Source organism: Staurois parvus, unplaced genomic scaffold (assembly GCF_062004578.1).
Source record: "Staurois parvus isolate SC_StPar_1 unplaced genomic scaffold, SC_StPar_1.0 ptg000186l, whole genome shotgun sequence".
NCBI lineage: Eukaryota > Metazoa > Chordata > Amphibia > Anura > Ranidae > Staurois > Staurois parvus.
In genome coordinates this window covers 2213248-2234676 of record NW_028317982.1, presented here as the reverse complement: position 1 = coordinate 2234676, position 21429 = coordinate 2213248, and the positions used below count along the sequence as shown (strand labels likewise).

General features: G+C 42.3%; 1 protein-coding gene across 1 annotated transcript in view; it reads right to left on the bottom strand.

Annotated features, from left to right (window-relative positions):
- STX18 (syntaxin 18) overlaps positions 1-21429 on the bottom strand; it is a 264025-nt gene that overhangs the window by 112469 nt on the left and 130127 nt on the right. Inside the window, exon 3 of the mRNA XM_089677399.1 lies at positions 6119-6234. Within this exon, the coding sequence (XP_089533525.1) occupies positions 6119-6234 (116 nt within the window). The remainder of the gene's footprint in view (positions 1-6118; positions 6235-21429) is intronic.

The following is a 21429-nucleotide window of genomic DNA, read 5'->3' as shown; positions in this document are numbered from 1 at the left end:
CACCATTTGTAGACGCTATAACTTTCAAGTAAACCAATTTACATGTATTGAGAAATGTATATTGTAGCAGAATACATTTTGGCTAATTCTATGATGAAATTCGATTTTTAAAATTTTTTTACTGGATATGTTTCATAGCAATAAGTAAAAAATATTGGCTTATTTTCAAAATTGTCGGTCTTTTTTTGTTTATAGCACAAAAAATAAAAAATGCACAGGTGATCAAATATCACCAAAAGAAAGCTATCTGTGGGAAAAAAAGGACACAAATTTCATATATGTACAGCGTTGCATGACCGCTCAATTGTCAGTTAAAGTAACACAGCACTGTATCGCAAAAAATAGCCTGGTCAGGAGGGGGGTAAATCCTCTCAAAGGCAAGTGGTTAAAGTGTTTTTACTGCTTGTTCAGAATATGTAAATACTTTGGAGAACATGAGGAGGAGACAGGCTAACTTTAATGATTGTGGGTTCCCCTATAACCCAGTGTAGTCATTAAACCTGGATGAAGTCATATTAACCAGTGACTGAATAAACTTGACATTTTTTCATTAGAACATGTAGCGGACTACAATGCGGTGATTAAAATGGGGGGGTTGGGACACAGTGTTAGTCTGATGTTACACTAGTAATGCTTTCGCTATTGTGACATTGCCAGTGCCGGGATTGTGATCCAGGACAACACGGTAGTAAAACACTCACCTATTTACAGCGGGTAAAATAAGTATTGAACACGACACCGTTTTTCTCAGTAACTATATCGCTAAAAGGTGCTATTGCCATGAAATGTTCACCACACAATCGATAACAACCCATGCAATCCATACATACAAAGAAACTAAAACAAATAAGTTCAGGAATTAAGTTATGTGTAATAAAATGGAATGACACAGGAAAAAAAGCATTGAACACGGTAACTGAAATTTATTTAATACTTTGTACAAAATCCTTTGTTGGTAATGACAGCTTCAAGACGCCTCCTGTATGGAGAAACTAGTCGCATGCATTGCTCAGATGTGATTTTGGCCCATTCTTCCACACAGTCTTCAAAGCTTGAAGGTTCCTTGGGCCTCTTCTATGAACTGTGATCTTTAGTCCTTTCCATAGATTTTCTATTGGATCCTTGGCTTTGTGTTTGGGATCATTGTCTTGCTGAAATGTCCACCCTTGTTTCATCTTCATCATCCTGGTAGATGGCAGCAGATTGTTACCAAGAACAACTTGGTACATTTTTCTATTCATCCTTCCTTCAATGAAATGAAGTTTTCCAGTATCGGATGCTGAAAAACAGCCCCACACCATGATGTTCTCACCTCCAAACTTCACTGTTGGTATGGTGGTTTTGGGGTGATTTGCCAAAGAGTTTAACTTTGGTCTCATCTGACCAGACTATATTCTCCCAGTATTTCACAAGCTTGTCTAAATGTTGTGCAGCAAACTTTAAACGAGCTTCAACATGCTTTTTCTTCAGCAATGGAGTCTTGTGTGGTGAGCATGCAGACAGGCTACGATGGTTGAGTGCATCACTTATTGTTTTCTTTGAAACAATTGTACCTGCTAACTCCAGGCCTTTCTAAAGCACTAAACAAGTGGTCTTTGGCTCTTAGACAACTCGTCTGATAATTCTTTTCACTCCTCTCTCAGAAATCTTGAGAAGAGCACCTGTTCGTGGCCAGTTTATTGTGAAATGATGTTCTTTCAACTTCAGTATTATAGCCCCAACAGTGCTCACTGGAACATACAGGTGGTTAGAAACTCTTCTGTAACCAATGCCATCAGTATGTGTTGCAACAATAAGGTTGCGAAGGTCTTGAGAGAGCTCTTTGCTTTTACCCATCATGAAATGTTTCTTGTGTGACACCTTGGTAATGAGACACCTTTTTATAGGCCATCAGTTGAGACTGAATCAGCTGATATTAATTTGCACTGACAAGGGGCAGGATTGCTTTTTAATTACTGATAGATTTCAGCTGGTGTCTTGGCTTTCCATGCCTTTGTGCACCTCCCTTTCTTCATGTGTTCAATACTTTTTCCGTGTCGTTCCATTTCAGTACACAAAACTTCATTTATGAACTTATTTGTTTTGGTTTCTTTGTATGTATGGATTTTCATGTCAATAGTATCTTTAGAAATATATTTACCTAGAAAAATGGTGATATGCTCAATACTTTTTATGACCAGCTGTATATGTGAAGTTCTTTCCCTGGATGCATGAGTGAGGTGTTGCTCTCTCACTAGCGACATACCTTCTGCAGCATTTTGGTCAGCAAGCGAATGAAGCCTTGCTCATCCAATCTGCAAGGGACTGACACATATAAGCAGTATGTTTTCCTTGTACTTTTTAGTTATCCTATTGCTGGCTAATTCTTACCAGCAAGAGAATCACAGGTGTGACATGGGCCTTATGGGAGAGGAGTTGTTAGGTATCAGTGGTGCAGGGAAGGGCAGGGCATTGACTTTCTTGGCATTATTTACTGCACTCTAAAAAAGACATTGAGACCGGGTTCACAATAATGCGGTGCGGGACACCGCATGTAATTCGAACAGGAATCGCACCACATTCCTGTGCAAATTACATGTGATGTCTGTGCAGTGTGATTTGAGCCATACATTAGTGTGAACCTAGTCTTAGGCTGCTTTCACACTGTCGTGCTTCTAAAACACACTATGCATTTTTAAAAACTGCACCGAACATTTTAAATGCATTGCGTTACAGCCCATCTGTGTGAATAGCTTGTTAAGGACGCGGTCAGGTGCTGGCAGCTTAACAAGTGGTTATTCACTGGTTAGGGAATGCTGAGGGGTGGTTATTATGGAACCAACCAGAGTCCTCAAAAACCATTGATAATGCCTCCCCTTTCAGTGGTCAGCACACTCCAGCCCCTCTTGTGCAATAGCAATGCTACCCCCACAGGAGGTGGGAAGAGACAGAAAGACAGGGGGCGGGTAGGTCAGCCTGGAGCATAATGTGAGGGGAGGAGATGGGGGTGGAAGGACCGAAGGAGCTGGATGGCAAGATTTCAGAACTCCTGCACTGTCCTGGCTGGGGATGGAGGGAGTGCAATGGGGGGGGGGGGTTGTTTACCTATCCACTGATTGTTAAGAAAGCCGGCATGTGTCGGCTCCTTAATTACCTGTTCACTGGCAGCAGGTGGTTAACAACCAACATATTTCTGCCATGTGACCCCAAAAACGCACCTAAAATTAACCATGGGTGCATTCTTGGTGCGTTTCCCATTGACATCAATGGAAGGTGCATCTTTGGTGTGATTTTTAAATGCACATCAAAGATGCAGCATTCAGAACTTTCCAAACCGCAGCACAAATGCAGCCATGTGAAAATCCACATAGGATTTAAAGGGAAATATTTTGGATACGCATTTGTCACGTTGGAAAGGTGCGTTTCAGTGCAGCAAAGGTGCATCAGTGGGAAAGGGGTCCAACTGGCTGTCCTCTGCAGCAAGAAACTTTTAGCTCTAGCACACTTTTCTTGATTCAGAATGCTTAGGCAGACTGTCACAGGATTTTTTTTTACCTTGTTTTAATAAATCCCCTGCTCAGGAAACAGAAAAACACCATGATAATACATCTGCTAATTTGCTTGATTTGCTGGTATATTCCAAAACAACTTAATTGTGTCTTAAGTACATTCATTCTTTAAATTGCACATGTATATATCGGCCTCAAACTTTACTTATTGTGTGTGTTGTCCATGCATGGTATCGATGTGAAATCAAACTTTCCACTAGCGTCTCCCAAACCTATTAAGTGAATGTGGAATGGTAGTAAATGTGTGTGAAAGAGCATCAGGCTGAGTTCATCAATAAATGGTTTCTCATTACTGCACATAGCTACATGAGCGGAATACAGAGGCCAGCACAGGAAATGGTACACTGGGTACAGGTGACTGAATGGTATTGTTACTGAAAATCATTCAGAATACTGCAACCAAATATGCTTCAGGTGACCCTCTATCACCAAAAAGCCTGCTACCCAGATAACCATGCCCTGCTCAATAAAATATTGTTCTCATAAATTCAGAAGTAGAAGAACAGGAAGGCAAGTGCACACTGACTAATGGCTGATGGTTAGAATTCTAGAGAAGTCAAGAACATTAATTAAGGAACAAATTGAAGATATTTAAAATGCAGGATATAGAGTTAAGGGTTTAAAAACACATTTGTACAGGATACGCTGCTGCTGTGGTTCACTGAGTGCATGGGGATCACCATCAAGAATCACAGATTCTTGATGGTGATCCCCATGCACTCAGTGAACCACAGCAGCAGCGTATCCTGTACAAAATAATGGGCAACGCCTCTGCAATTTGCATGCAACAGCCTATCGACTCAGACTGGCCCTTGACACAGACAGTTTCCATCCAAGTGCAGTATTTCTGGCTGCATACATACAAAAGTATTGATGACATAATCACTATGCTGCACATAGCCTGTACAAAGAGCAGAGTGATGGGAGGGGTTCAGCAGGCTACAGACTACGGGAGGTGGGGGGGTTGGCGACAAGACTAGTCTCCTTGCAGGAGAGTACAACAGTGACCAGTCTTTATTGCAGGATGCTCCTGGACAGATGAAAAGTACAGACGTTTCCTGCTGGATTACTGCACAGATCTACAAGCAACACACAAAATAGACGTCAAGATTAAACACGTCACACAATCCCTGATTATTACAAGCAAAGCCTGAAACTATAGCATCTCTTGTAAACAAACACCAGTATTAGGCCAGTAATAATGTGTGACGAAGATTTTAGTGTTTTATTGCGGCTAAGGGCTTTTTCACATGAAAAGATATCCACGGAGGGCCACTTTGAAGAGGTGTTTGACAGGAAGTGAGGGGGCGATGGCCTGCTGTAAATGCCGCAGCATTGTGTCACAATCCTGTGCATTGCCCATGGTTGCAGCATGGCCCCATTATTATATTATTATTATACAGGATTTATATAGCGCCAACAGTTTGCTCAGCGCTTTACAATATAACGGGAGACAATACAGCAACAATACAAGAGGGATAGGAGGGCCCTGCTCCTTGGAGCTTACATTCTAAGAGATAGAGTTGCATTGTAATGCTCGTCAAATGTGAGATACAGTTTCATTTTTGCAGCCGCAGGGAAGCACAGCATTGTACACATGCTATGTGCAGATGAATTCCCTCCTTTAGGCAGATAATTGGGGGGGGGGCAGAAAAAGCTGCAGCTCAACCGGCTGGTTTTACCACACCCTGGCTGCACATGTAAAAGAAGCCAAACAGGTGAAATGCTACAGCTCACCCATAGCATTGCCTACTGCTAGAATTTGAAGATACAATAAGGTTCATTCTGCACATCTCAGACATGTGGTACTCAACACATATTTCTAAGGTAGATGCAGGAGGATGGAGTTATGGGATATCCATGTAACCCTCAGTATCTACCAGCAGTAGAGCTTTGTGTGCTCCCTCATTAGGTAACTTCGTTAATTGTAATTGCGCACATGTGCACTGTACCTATGCTTTCACCAGGTTGTGAGCACTGATTAGTGTGTTCTGGTGGTGGGGGAGTCCCCCTGTCAGGACACAAAGGCACAGCGGGAGAGATAGCTGTCCTAACAAGCCACCTGGGTTGAAAAAAAAAAAAAAAAAAAACCTCAATGCGTGTACCAGACCTAAAGCTGGCCATAGATAGTGATTTTCTTTCTTGCAATCACGGGTGGACACAACACAGTCAGTGTTGATGGTGGAATCCTTTCCATGGAGCCATCCCTGCTGGTAGAACACAGTGAATACTGCTAGAGGCTATAAAAGCCACCAGCAGTAAGCACATGTAAAATCTGACAAGCTGTTTGTACCCAAGTTGATCGATCAACTTGAGTACATTCAGCCTGCCCATGCATGGTTCGAATCCCTGCCGGTCCCTGCTGAACCTGCTGAGGTTCAATAATGGAACTACTATACAGTTGCAAAGCAATTTGTAGTCAAATAATTGAACAAATGCAGTAACAGAAAAAAGGAGGAAAATCAGTCTCCCTTAAAGCTGCTCTAATCACAAAAAAGAAAATAAAATACAGTCGGTAAGAGAGAGCTTAACATGGAAAGGAGGCACTTTAGCCACACATTTGCACTCACCTTCTGTTCTAAGTTGCTGGATAGCATCAGAACACGTTCTCATAAAAGTCTGCGCATCCTGATCAATCTGATCACGCTCTGTGTCAGTCATACGGGAATACTTCGAGGTTACATGACTAAAAAAAAAGACAAAATCATACAAAGATCCTTAAAGCATTAGGTAAGAATATAAAAAAAGTTCAAGAAATCACCAATATGTACTAATGAATATTTCTCTCTTTTTTTTGCATTATCATAGCAACTAATATGCATTCCAGGAAGATAATAATGTGGTCCAGGAGAAAGAAAAAAAAATGGTGCATCAGTATTTGCCCCGTGCAGTACATCATTCTACCCAATGGCAAAGTCTGCCTAACGTAAAACAGACCTGCTCAGCATGCTGGGGAGGAGCAAGTCTCTGTTGGCGTCATTATAGGCAAGTCATTGGTTCTGGCCATACAAAATAGCAGCAGTACTTATCTGCACCTTGTACATGCACTGAGCATGAATTTTTCTGATTCCCTCCCCTACAGTAGATCAGTGCCTTTTTTTTTTTACCACTTAGCAGCCAGATACCTGGACAGAAGCCAACTATTAAACAGACACTGAACCTGCAAAAATACACGGAATTAAAGCTGAACTCAGGGATTACTAATTATTGTCTAAATACAAGAGGCATGTGTATCCCAGGGGCGGACTGACCATTTGGAAACTCGGGCACTGCCCGAGGGCCCGGGGTCAGTAGGGGGCCCCATGAGATGCCCCTGGTACCTTTTTCATAGGCTTTTTTGAGTTTGGGCAAGGACACAGGGGCCCCATGATCCCCTATTGCCCCGGGGCCCCATGAGTTGTCAGTCCGCCCCTGGTGTATCCTTACTTGAATCTCTGTGTACTTCTTCCAGATCTGTGCAGTAATTCATTGTTAATCATTTACAGGACCTTCCTGTAGTTCAGACCTGTCACTGCTGCTCTCTCTCCTTGTGCAGTGTGGCTGGTCTGGTCTTTGCCCCCTCCTGTAGTTTTCTGCAGGAAGCCTGTAGTGGGTGGAGCCTGATGGGCCACAGTACAGTACAGAGATGTAATAACTGGCTTTGTAAAGGCGTTTAGTGCACACAAAGTGAATTTCTTACAGTTGTGGATATTGAGGAATATATTTACATGAATGTTTTTGTGTCTTGATTTCAAAGTTTAACTTTAACATCAGGATGACTTGGGGGGGGATGGGCTACTTCAGCTAAATTACAGTCATTGTTTAGATGGCTACAGCTCAGCTTTAGGCAACATAGTCTTTTTATTTACTATATTACTAGAGTGATGAAAAAAAGCAGGTCTTGAAGCAGGCACATGGCATTTGCAGCCTGATGACAGACCAGCACCATGATCCTGAGGTTACGATGCTTCATCAAATACATTTCTGAAATTGGAAATGGAAAATGCATTCTGGTAGCCCGGGATTAGAAGTACAGCTGGATATTCTCTATCTATAAATGAGTGAAAGCTCCACAGTGATCTATACAAGACATCTCCATAACAAGGCCTTCTGCTTCTCAGTGAGTGCACACATCTGAATGTAACCTGCTGATTCTACGTCGGGTTACCCACATAAAGTCAAAGAGATCAGACAGTGAAAAAAAGAAATGCCGCTTTAGAAGATTCACCGATACAGAACCTTGATCCAAAAAATGCCATTTACTTGTAGATAGGAAAAAAGATCTATTTACAGTTTGCACTCATTCCGTAGCAGGCACATCAGTCAGCTGTAAAATTAAATGTGATATAGGAGCAGTTTATGGCAGCATGAGAGAAGAGAGATGGAAGATGGAGGACAGAAAAGATGACTGAAAACACTTTAGGTGGAAACCTTTAGCCTTAAAGGGTCATTCCACACAAAAACAATTTTCAGTAATGGGTAGGCTGGATTTGACTTCATGCACACAAGGCATGTGATTTTGTGTAGGATCTTGTTCCCAGCAAGATCCTATGTAAAATCTTGTGTGTACACAGTGCGCATGTAATGTTTTTGCTAACATACAGCACAAATGTACCTTAGTGGCGGCTGCTATTCAGGGCCAATATGTAAATATCAACCATGTGTAGTCAGCTCTATTGCAAAAGGGAGAAGGGTTACCCGCACACCGGAGGATTGATGAGTATAGTGAATATTTATTGGTCCATAGGACACATGAAACACCAGGACATGTACACAGGACTTGTTAACACGTTTCACACGATCTCGTGCTTAATCATTACAGTGAGTTATGATTAAGCACGAGATCGTGTGAAACCTGTTAAGTCCTGTATACATGTCCTGGTGTTTTGTGTGTCCTATGGACCAATAAATATTCACTATACTCATCAATCCTCCAGTGTGCGGCTGACCCTTCTTCCTATTGCATCGTGTGTGGTGGCGAGCCAGAGCCTGCACCTGTCTTGGATTGATCTGGATTGTTTGCCTGAGCGGTATACCTCTGTTCTTTGTAGTCAGCTCTACTGCCATCGCTGCTGATTACACATTATGCCTTGGGCCCTGCTGCCTAGTGTCCTTGCCTGCAAAGATGCAAGGGCCATTCAGGGCAATAGTGTGTAATCAGCATGGTAGGTGCCACTAAATGCACATTTTTGATGCTTATATGCCAGCCCTGAGAACTGGCAACAAATAAAGTACACTTGCGCTGTACATATTTAACCATTAACGCAAGCATTACATGTGAAAATTACGCTTTATATGCAGGTCCTCAAACACAGGTTACTCCATTTTTTTGGTTTATGCAACTTTAGGCTGCAGACCAACATGAGCCAGTGTACATGGGCCCATAGAATAAATCATGGATCTAAAAGCAGAATATTGTACACTCTGGGGTACAGGGATGCTGATAAGGTAGTACAGCTTGCTCTCCTGTATTGGGCCAGGTGCCCCATCAGTTCAAAAGGGGGGCCCAGGCACCTAACGAGCAGGAGGGTTGGATGTATTTGCCCTATTGCCGACTCTTGTGGCTCCCCCCTCCAGCGCTTCTGCATTCGCTTTCCCCATGTGCAGCTTTCATGCAGAAGAATGCAAATTGTCTGCAAGCATTTTCTGATAACATGCGGCATTCATCTTGCCATCAATTTTCACAAAATTCCCCATGCCTTTAGAGCTCACACACCCCAAAACATTAGTGAGCCACCTCCATGCTTCATCATAGTGGGGATGGTATTCTATAGGAATTGTTGACCCTTCTCCAAACATAGCGCTTATACTTGTGACCATAAAGCCTCTATTTTGGTCTTGTCACTCCAGATTCCAGAAGCTATGAGGAATGTCAAGGTGTTGTCAGGTATATTGTAGCCAGGCTTTTATGTGGCAAAGGCACAGTAAAAGCTTCTTTCTGGAAACTCGACCGTGCAGCTAATTTTTGTTCAAGTATCCTTGTATTGTGCTCCTTGAAACACCCACATCGTCTTTTTCCAGAGAAGCCTGTATTTCTTGTGAGGTTACCCGAACAATTCTTCTGGCAGTTGTGGCTGCAATCTTCCTTGGTCTACCTGACCTTGGCATGGTAACAAGAGATACCTGAATTTTCCACTTCTTAATTGCTTAAGGACCGCCCTATAGCAGATATACTGCTACAGGGCAGCACCTGTGCGCAAAATCACGTATATATACACGTCATTTTGCATCTCCGGATAGGGGGCGCACCCGCCCGTGCTGCCATTCGTGCCCGCGGATGTCAAACACCGGCTCCCGCCAGGTAATTACCCGCTGGCGCCTGGTGACTACCAAGCATCTCCGATAGGGAGGAAGATAGTTTTTTTTACAAACAATCTTCCTCCCTGTCAGCTCGAGCACACTGCTCGGGATGGCTGCGCACAGTACAGCCATCCTGATCAGTGTGCTTACAGTGAAGAACACCCCCCCTCCCGCCCCCTAGTAAAACACCCACAGCACACAGTTAACCCTTTGATCGCCCCTCACATTAACCCATTCCTGCCCAGTGCCATTAGTACAGTGTCAGTGTTTTTTTTTTAGCACTGATCACTGTATTGGTGTCACTGGAGATGTCAGTGACACCAAGTTAGCTCCCCCCCAGTGTAAGAATATCCGCTGCAGTCCCGCTAAAAGTTGTTGATCTCTGCCATTACTAGCAGAAAAAAAAAATGCCAGTGTATATATACCACCATTTGTAAATGCTATATCTTTCACGTAAACCAAATAATATACAAGTATTGGGATTTCTTCTTTTAGAAAAGACATGTCCCCTAGATTGTAAGCTTCAAGGATCAGGCCCTCCTAACCCTCTTGTATTGAACTGTATTGTTGCTGTATTGTCTCCCGTTACATTGTAAAGTGCTGAGCAAACTGTTGGCGCTATATAAATCCTGTATAATAATAATACATTTTTTTTTTTTAGCAAAGACATATAGCAGAATACATTTTTTTTACTGGACATGTTTAATAGCAAAAAGTCCAAAATATTGTTTTCTCAAAATTGTTGGTCTTTTTTTTTCTTATAGTGCAAAAAAAAAAAAATACACAGGCGATCAAATACCACTTAAAGAAAGCTCAATTCTTGGGGGAAAAAAAAAAGGACGTCAATTTCATTTGGGTGCAGCGTTGCATGACCGCGCAATTGTCAGTTAAAGTAATGCAGCGCTGCAATGCAAAAAATGGCCTGATCATGAAGGGGGGTAAATCCTCAGGAGGGCAAGTGGTTAATATGTAATTGAACAGTATGAACTGGCATATTTAAGGTTTTGGAAATTTTTTATACCCTTTTTGAGGTTTATAAAGTTACATTACCTTGCTACGCTGGTGTTTTGACAGTTCTTTTTTGCTCCCTATGGCTCAGTATCTAGCCTGCTCAGTGCATTCATGTGAGAGCTAACAAACTAATTGACTATTTATACACAGACATTAACTGCAATTTAAAAAGCCACAGGATGACAGTTCTCCTTCATCACACAATTTTTTTTAAGAGCTTTACCCCTCCCGTCTATTAGGGAAGCCCATAAAGAGCATATGGAACAATCTTTTACCTGTGAGGAGATCCATTGGAGCATTAAAACTCCATCTTTACACAAATCACCTAGCCTGGATGGTCTCCCTAATTATTATCACAAAAAAATTCACACCTTGTTCCACATATGGCTCTTTATATTAATTCCCTGAGAGGCAGTGGATTGGTTCCTTTGGAAAAAAAATAAGGCATACAGTTGCAAGAAAAAGTATGTGAACCCCTTGGGATTACGTGGAGTTTTGCATGAATTGGTCATAAAATGTGCTCTGAACATCATCTAAGTCACAACAATAGAAGAACACAGTCTGCTGAACATAATACTACACAAACATTAGATGTTGCCATGGTTTAATTGCACATAACATGTAAACATTCACAGTGCAGGGAGGAAAAAGTATGTGAACCTTTGGACTTAATAACTGGTTGACCCTCTTTTGGCAGCAATAACCTCAACCAAACTTTCCTGTAGTTGCAGATCAGACCTGCACAACGATCTGGAGTCATTTTGAACCACTCCTCTTCACAAAACTGTTTCAGTGTAGCAATATTCTTGGGATGTCTGGTGTGAATCGCTCTCTTAAGGTCATGCCACAGCATTTCAATTGTGTTGAGGTCAGGACTCTGACTGGGCCACTCCAGAAGGCGTATTCTGTGCTGTTGCAGCCATTGTTTTGTTGAATGACTTGTATGCTTTGGGTCATTGTCCTGTTGCAACACCCATCCTCTGCGGAGCTTCAGTTGGCGGACAGATGGTCGTACGTTTTCCTGCAAAATGTCTTGATAAACTCTGGAATTCATTTTCCCATCAATGACAACAATCCATCCAGGCCCTGAGGCAGCAAAGCAGCCCCAAACCATGATGCTCCCTCCGCCATGTTTCACAGTAGGGATGAGGTTTTGATGTTGGTGTGCTGTGCCTTTTTTTCTCCACACATAGTGTTGTGTGTTCTTCCCAAACAACTCAATCTTGGTTTCATCTGTCCACAGTATATTTTGCCAGTAGTGCTGTGGAACATCCAGGTGCTCTTTTGCAAACTTCAAACATGCTGCAATATTCTTTTTGGACAGCAATGGCTTCCTCCGTGGTGTTCTCCCATGTACTCCATTCTTGTTTAATGTTTTCCTTATTGTAGATGTGTCAGCAAAAATGTTAGCATTTGCCAGAGATTTCTGTAGGTCTTTAGCTGACACTCTGGGATTCTTCTTTACCTCAAGCAGCATTCTGCGCTGTGCTCTTGCAGTCATTTTTACAGGACGACCACGCCTAGGGAGAGTAGCAACAGTGCTAAACTTTCTCCATTTGTAGACAGTCTGTCTTACCATGGACACATGAACATCAAGGCTTTTGGAGAAACTTTTGTAACCCTTTCCAGCTTCATGCAAGTCAACAATTCTTGATGGTAGGTCTTCTGAGAGCTCTTTTCTGCGAGGCATGGTTCACATCAGACAGTGCTTCTTGAAACCAGTAAACCCAAAACAGGTGTGTGTTTTTTAAGGGCAGGACAGTTGTCAGCAACACATCCAATATCATCACACTGATTGGAGTCAAGGTTGGCTCACTCCTGGCTCCAATTAGCTCTGGGAGAAGTCATTAAGCTAGGGCATCACATACTTTTTCCTCCCTGCACTGTGAATGTTTACATGTTACGTGCAATTAAACCATGGCAACATCTAATGTTTGTGTAGTATTATGTTCAGCAGACTGTGTTCTTCTATTGTTGTGACTTAGATGACGTTCAGAGCACATTTTATGCCCAATTCATGGAAAACTCTACGTAATCCCAAGGGGTTCACATACTTTTTCTTGCAACTGTATATTAGTGTTACCCCTAAAGCTAACAAGGACTCTACTGACATGCTTAATTATCTCCCAATCTCGCTAATTAATTGTGACCAAAAAATTCTTACTAAACTTCTAGCCCAGTGCCTTTATACTTTTCTGGAACAGTATATTCACAAAGACCAGTCAGGCTCTGGATGCCAAATGGTAGATCAGATTCGTCAGTCTATTGCACTGATCTCAGCTGTGCGTGCTAAGTGGGATGCTCCCCTTTCTAGGGAACTTTCACTTCTTGCATTGGACTTCCATAAGGCCTTTGCTAGCTTAACATGGGAACATTTATTTACTACCTTGAAGGTCTTTGGGTTTGGTTCCACCTTTCTTTCTTTATTGCAAAGCGATTTGGTCGCTTCCTAAAATTTAAGGTATCATTTGTGGACAAGAATATAAATGTGCCCTATTTGCTGTTTATGTTCTGATGTACATTACTGACCCTGAAGTCATTTTACCTAATCTGCTATCCCTTGTGTGCCAATTCTCCCAAATTTCTGGGCTCTCACTGAACTGTCAAAAAACAACTGTTCTTAATGTTTCATTGCTCCTGCCCACTGTGCAGACCCTCCAGGATACCTATCATTTTCAATTGGCTCAAAGCTCTCTCCCATACCTGGGAATTCGATTGACACTGTCTACTGAGACTCTGTACCAAGCCAATTATCCTACGCTTTTTAAGAAGCTACGAGACGACCTTAGCTGTTGGTTGGATTATTATTCCTTATCCTGGTTTGGCCAATTTAACTCTGTTAAAATGACTTTTACCCAGGCTTCTTTACTACTTTAGGACCTGACCAATAGCAGTCCCGAGAGGTGATCTACGATGTCTACAGGGTGAACTCTTTCGCTTCATTTGTGGTAACAGAGGGCCCCAGGTGAACAAACTAACATTATATGCTTCAAACCCATGAGGTGGGATTGGCCTTCCAAACCTACAAGCCTACTTTCAAGCCGCACAAAGTGCACAACTAGCTTGTACTACTACAGAGCCTACACCCCTTTGGGTTTCCGTCGAAACCCTTTCCTGCCGTCCCTTTGCCATTGGTTCCTTAATGATACTTCCTAGCCGCCTACGCTCTCCTATACTATGTCCTTCTTTATCACATTCATTAGCTGTCTGGGATAGAGTACACCATCCGTTAGTCCCTACTGTCTCCACATACATTAGCTCCTCTCTTTTGAAACCCAGAGTTTCCACCTGGATTGGTACCTACATAATTTCTATCCACCTGGATTGGTACCTACATAAAGGGCTACTCAGGATAGGAAATTATCTTAATGGGGATCAAATATATTCCCTACAACATTTTAAAGGTAAGTTACAGATGTCCCCTAGTGAAATCTTTAGATATATTCAAATTATATCTTTCCTGTGATCTAAACTTAATTTATTACGACTTTTGAACTTTCTTGCCAATCCCGAGGCCTTTTGAAGGGACGGATAACTGTGCCATATACTTCCCTAACTGATCCGACTTCCAAGCTTCCCTATATGACTCAATGGGAACGAGACCTGAATCTTACTTTTGACTTATCTGAGTGGCAACATATTGCTTATGCTTTATCCAAAGTGTCTATTAATACAACACTAATAGAAGCTAATTCTAAAATAATATTAAGATGGTACTTAGTCCCTACATGGGTTGCGAAAATGCACCAGTCGGTATTGCCCACCTGTTTGCGGCGTGGTGGCCAGGTGGGAACCATGTGCCACATCTGGTGGCAATGCCCTGTAGTGACCAGGTTTTGGATTCGGATATTTAATCTGATCTACTCAGTGACAGGAGTAAATATCCACAGATCCCCTGAAACCGCCCTTTTCCAAAAAATTCCTGAGTTCCCCGGAGGTCAACGAAATTAATCGTATATATGTTTTTGGCGGCAAGAATTACTATTGCCAAGTATTGGAAGCAGTCAATGGTCCCCCTTGACTATGCTAAGACTACACTTAACAGGATTATGGTCAATGACAAACTCACCTGTATCTTTAACACTACCCAGAAATTTAATAAACATGGGATCCATGGATCCAATACATATTGGTCCCTTAATGGGTCCTGGGTTGACCCTCTTTTCATCTTTCCTGACTTTCTTCTTTTTCTACTGGCTATTGTCCAATATTTTAGAATAACTTCTGACCCTGATCATATTCTCAGGCACAAGAACAATGGGGTTCTTTTACTTGCTTTCTCCCCACACCTCCTACCTATCACCCTTCCCTACCCTGCCTTCCCCCATACTTCCCCATTGTGTCATTGATACTACATGTTTATTATGCTATTGATTTTACCTCTCCTGATTGGGTTTGTTCTGTTTCTGGTTCTTTGCAGACTGCGTTCATGTAATTTGTTTCTAAAGAGAACTGCTCTCTTCAATTTGTATACACCCATTTGTCTGGGAATATTCTTATGTTCTTCTTGGTTCATCAAGCAATGGTTTACAGTACACTGTCTTTGCCACTCTTCTAGTAACCTTGTTTTTTCTTGATGACAACTACTTGTAATATGACCTATGTTCAAATGTCATATTTATTACGTTATGCCTTTCAATAAACATATTAGCATATAAAAAGCCACAGATGTGGCAAATTAACCTTTAATCGCCCTTTTAACCTGTGTGTCACCTTGTGTGTCTGTTCCAAGGCCAATTATTATAAGGTATGAAAGCTTTTGATCATGGCCATTTGGGTGATTTCTGATATCATTATGATTTAAAATGGAGCCATACAACTATGTGATAATATATAGCTTCATATGACCACTATCCTAAATAAGAGTGTTTTGGCATGGTCAGTCATCTTTTCAATATCGGTGCCAAAATTTCACGCTTTCTGCCAGGGTATGCAAACTTTTGAGCACAACTGTATTAAGGAAATTGCTGTGGAGCGCAAAAAAGGTGCAGCTGTCCTTTAATACTCTGTCGGGCAACAATTTTGTTCTCTTTATGGTTGTATAGTCCTTTGGCGGTCTTTTTCTATTTGCTCTGTGCCCTAATAGTTGTTTTTAATCAATGTTATTGCAGACTAGAACAAAATCACTCAGTAAAATGTGCAATGGTGTCTTTGACGTACAAGCACCAGATGGGCTTTTCTGCCCTCTTGTGACATTAATAAAGTTAGGTTTAAAAAGTCACAAAAAGTCAACATTCTTTTGTCTTTGACAATAAACACCATACAAAATGAAAAAAAAAAAAAAAACAAGAAAAAAAAGGCAAGAAAAACTTTGTTTTTACATTTTTTACTAATTTTGGGCATTTATTTTTATAGCTCTTTACCACATCATGCAAGATCATGATCATTATTCATGGTCAAGTTTAACATAAGATAAAATTACAACTTAAATACAAATACAACAAAAATGGTTATCAGCTTTGTTTATATTCTTTTTTTGTATTTTGTGTCATGTATTCTTGGTGTAAAGCATTTGAGGCAATGGAGTTGGTGAATGTGATCATGTTTCAGCTTCCATCCTAAATATTAATATAATAATAAAACATGGTCTGAAAGGTGAAATAAGCCTTTAAAGTTGAAGCAGGGACGCCAAAATCAAATTAGTTGTATACGATCAACTCCTTTTGCTTCAGAAACACAGACAAAAATATTCATAGCTTATATTTGGCAGTGAATAATGTAATTCCAAATGGAGTTCTCTCATTCTAGTTCACAATTTTTATAAGCAGAGACTCTATACTGTGGTATGCAAGGTGTCCAATGGTTTGATCACTGGGCTGTGTAGTGGTAATGTTTTAGTAAATAGGACATTTCTGGACTCCACGTCACAACAGGGAGAAAGAAATTAAATATTTACATTAAAATTTCCCATAAAGCATAAGTCCGTCTACAAAAAACAAAACAAAAAGGACATTATCTTGTACTTAGAGGCACCAGAATGTTTCTTTTTATGCTGTGGCAGCACCCTCTGCTGTACAATGTTAGGAAGTACAAAAGACGCAGTATTCCCTGTATCCAATTAACAAGGTAAGGAACATTTTTTAATGAATCCTTCAGTTTTTACATAAAATTAAAAATAACAGCATGCACACAAATTAATCTACCCAGGTCCAAAGCTAGATGGCTTTGGTGACACGATCTGAGGACTGAAAAGGGCTAAACTCAATCTCCCCTCAAAAGAATATAAAGGAAAAGCAAGAAAAATACTTCCTGGAAAGAACTACAACACGCGGGGTTATTTACTAAAACTGGAGTGCGCAAAACCTAGTGCAACTCTGCATAGAAACCAATCAACGTCCAGGTTTTATAGCCAATAGAACAAGCTGAAGTTAGAAGCTGATTGGCTGCCATGCACAGCTGCACCAGATTCTGAGTGCAGGAGTTTTAGAAAATATCCCCCAAACTATCATTCCCACCCAGTCATCTCCCCCTCCCCAATAAAAACAAAATGTTTAAACAAAATCCCCCCCCCCCCCCGCCCCCAAAACAAAAGATAAAAAAAAAAAAATACCATGACCCAGCTAACATCCAACTTCCTGGAGGCTCCAGTGCCTCCTGAAAAAGGTAGACACTTAAAATCCTGTGAGAATACTCAGTGTCAAGGCAGGATCAGGGGCAGACTGACTATTTGGAAACTCGGGCACTGCCCGAGGGCCCGGGGTCAGTAGGGGGCCCCATGAGATGCCCCTGGTACCTTTTTCATAGGCTTTTTTGAGTTTGGGCAAGGACACAGGGGCCCCATGATCCCCTATTGCCCGGGGGCCCCATGAGTTGTCAGTCCGCCCCTGGGCAGGATGATATCATCACCTCCAGAAAACAGACAGAGGGACAGAGCCAAGATATTTATATATATTTTTAGATTGAAAGCTTTAATAAGCAGGACCCAGATTCCTACTGTATTGAATTGTGTTGCAAATATATATATATATATATATATATATATATACACACACACATATACATATATACACATACAGGCATACCTTGGTTTACGAATGTAATTAGTTCTGCGGGACTTTTCGTATAGTGGAAAATTCGTAAACCGAAACGCCGTTTCCCACAGGAACGCATTGAAAACCAATTAATCTATTCCGGAGTTCAGAAAAAAGTAAATGCTACTAAAATAGCACGTGAATTATTTTATCAAGTTATGCGGTATTTTAGTAGTGACAACCATGTGTTAATGTTTCGGATGTCAGCGGGGTTCCCCACTGACAGCTGAATGTAAAAGAAAGAATTGCTGGCAATTAAAAAAATAATTTAAAAACCAGCGTGGGGATCACCCTTCCATTTATACCAAGCCCTTCGGGTCTGGTATGGATTTTAAGGGGAACTCCCACGCCAAAATTTAAAAGAAGAATGGCCTCGGGGTCCCCCCACAAAATCCATACCAGACCCTTATCTGGCAGGTCAGGAAAAGGGGGGGGGACGAGCAAGCACCCCCCTCCTAAACCATACCAGGCCACACGCCTTCAACATTGGGTGTGCTTAAGGGAAGGGGGGCTCCCCCCAATGTTGGTGGGGACAAGGGCCTCTTCCCCACAACCCTGGCTGGTGGTTTTGGGGGTCTGCAGGCAGGGGGCTTATCAGAATCTGGAAGCCCACTTGTTAAACTCTCGCCACATGAGGCCGGGCATTGTTGTGCACCAGGAGGAACCCAGGACAAACTGCACCAGCGTAGGGTCTGACAAGGAGTACAAGGATTGTATCCCAACCTAATGGTAGTCAGGGTGCTATTGTCTAGCCTGTAGAGGTCTGTGTGGCCCTCCATAGATACGCCTCCCCAGACCATCACTGACCCACCACCAAAAGGGTCATGCTGAAAGATGTTACAGGCAGCATAACGTTTTCCATGGCTTCTCCAAACCCTTTCATGTGTGTCCCGTGCTCAGGGCAGGGGCGAACTAACCATTTGGGAACTCGGGCACTGCCCGAGGGCCCGGGGTCAGTAGGGGGCCCCATGAGATGCCCCTGGTACCTTTTTCATAGGATTTCTTGAGTTTGGGCTAGGACATAGGGACCCATGAGTTGTCAGTCCGCCCCTGGCTCAGGGTGAACTTACTCTTATCCGAGAAAAGCACAGGGCGCCTGTGGCGGACCTGCCAATTCTGGTGTTCAATGGCAAATGCCAAATCGAGCTCTATGGTGCTGGGCAGTGAGCACAGGGCCCACTAGAGGACATCGGGCCCTCAGGCCACCCTCATGAAGTCTGTTTCTGATTGTCTGGTCAGAGACATTCACACCAGTGGCCTGCTGGAGGTAATTTTGTAGGGCTCTGGCAGTGCTCATCCTGTTCCTCCATGCACAAAGGAGCAGATATCGGTCCTGCTGATGTGTTAAGTACCTTCTACGGCCCTGTCCAGCTCTCCTAGAGTAACTGCCTGTCTCCTGGAATCTCCACCATGCTCCTGTGACTAATGGAAGACACAGCAAACCTTCTGGCAATGGCACGTATTGATGTGCCATCCTGGAGGAGTTGGACTGCCTGTGCAGGGTCCAGGTATCGCCTCATGCTACCAGTAGTGACACTAACCATAGTAAAATGCAAAACTAGTGAAAAACAGTCAGAAAAGAGGTGTAGGGAAAAAATGTCAGTGGCCTCCACCTGTAAAAACCATTCCTGTTTTGGGGGTCGACTCATTGTTGTCCATCTAGTGCACGTGCTGTTAATTTCATTAACACCAAAGAAGCTGAAACTGATTAATAACCCCCTCTGCTATGTAACTGACCAGATCAATATCTCGGGAGTGTAACTGACTTGATGCTATACTCTGATTAAAAAGTGTTCCTTTTTTATATATATGTATATATACATACACAGTGAGGAACAGAAGTATTTGAACACCCTACGATTTTGCAAGTTCTCCCACTTAGAAATCATGGAGGGGTTTGAAATTCACATTGTAGGTGCATTCCCACTCTGAGAGACAGAATTTAAAAAAAAATTCAGGAAATCACATTGTATGATTTTTAAAGAATTTATTTGTCTTGCACTGCTGGACATAAGTATTTGAACACCTAAGAAACAGTAAGAATTCTGGCTCTCAAAGACCTGTTACTGTGCCTTTATAAAGTCCACCTCTACTCCACTCATTAATCTAACTTAGCACCTGTCTGAGCTCTTTAAAGACACCTGTCCACCCCACAGTCAGTCAGACGCCAACTACTACCATGGGCAAGACCAAAGTGCTGTCAAAAGACACCAGAGACAAAATTGTGGACCTCCACAAGGCTGGAAAGGGCTACGGGGAAATTGCCAAGCAGCTTGGTGAAAATAGATCAACTGTTGGAGCAATTGTTAGAAAATGGAAGAGGCTAAAGACGACTGTCAGTCTCCCTCAGACTGGGGCTCCATGCAAGATCTCACCTCGTGGGGTATCACTGATGATAAGAAAGGTGAGGAATCAGCCCAGAACTACAAGGGAGGAGCTGGTCAATGACATGAAGAGAGCTGGGACCACAGTTTCATAGGTCACTGTCGGTAGAACACTACGCCGTCATGGTTTCAAATCATGCATTGCACGGAAGGTTCCCCTGCTCAAGTCATCACATGTCCAGGCCTGTCTGAAGTTTGCCAATGACCATCTGGATGATCCAGAGGAGGCATGGGAGAAAGTCATGTGCTCAGATGAGACCAAAGTAGAACCTTTTGGTCTAAACGTCACTCGTCGTGTTTGGAGTAAAAAGAAGGATGAGTTGCATCCCAAGAACGCCAACCCTACTGTGAAGCATGGGGGTGGTAACATCATGCTTTGGGGGTGCCTTTCTGCGAAGGGGACAGGACGACTGCACTGTATTGAGAGGATGAATGGGGCCATTTATTGTGAGATTTTGAGCAACAACCTCCTTCCCTTAGTCAGAGCATTGAAGATGGGTCATGGCTGGGTCTTCCAACATGACAACGACCCAAAGCACACAGCCAGGATAACCAAGGAGTGGCTCCGTAAGAAGCATATCATGTTTCTGGAGTGGCCTAGCCAGTCTCCAGACCTAAATCCAATAGAACATCTTTGGAGGGAGCTGAAACTTTGTGTTGCTCAGCGACAGCCCCAAAACCTGACAGATCTAGAGGAGATCTGTGTGGAGGAGTGGGCCAAAATCCCTGTTGCAGTGTGTGCAAACCTGGTCAAGAACTACAGGAAACGTTTGACCCCTGTAATTGCAAACAAAGGCTTCTGTACCAAAAGTAACACTGATTTTCTCAGGTGTTCAAATACTTATGTTCAGCAGTGCAAGACAAATAAATTCTTTAAAAATCATACAATGTGATTTCCTGAATTTTTTTTTTTTAAATTCTGTCTCTCAGAGTGGGAATGCACCTACAATGTGAATTTCAGACCCCTCCATGATTTCTAAGTGGGAGAACTTGCAAAATCGCAGGGTGTTCAAATACTTCTGTTCCTCACAGTATATATATACGCATACACACACTATATTGCCAAAAGTATTGGGACACCCCTCCAAATAATTGGATTCAGGTGTTCCATTCACCTCCATGGCCACAGGTGTATAAAATCAAGCACTTAGGTATGCAGACTGCTTCTACAAACAT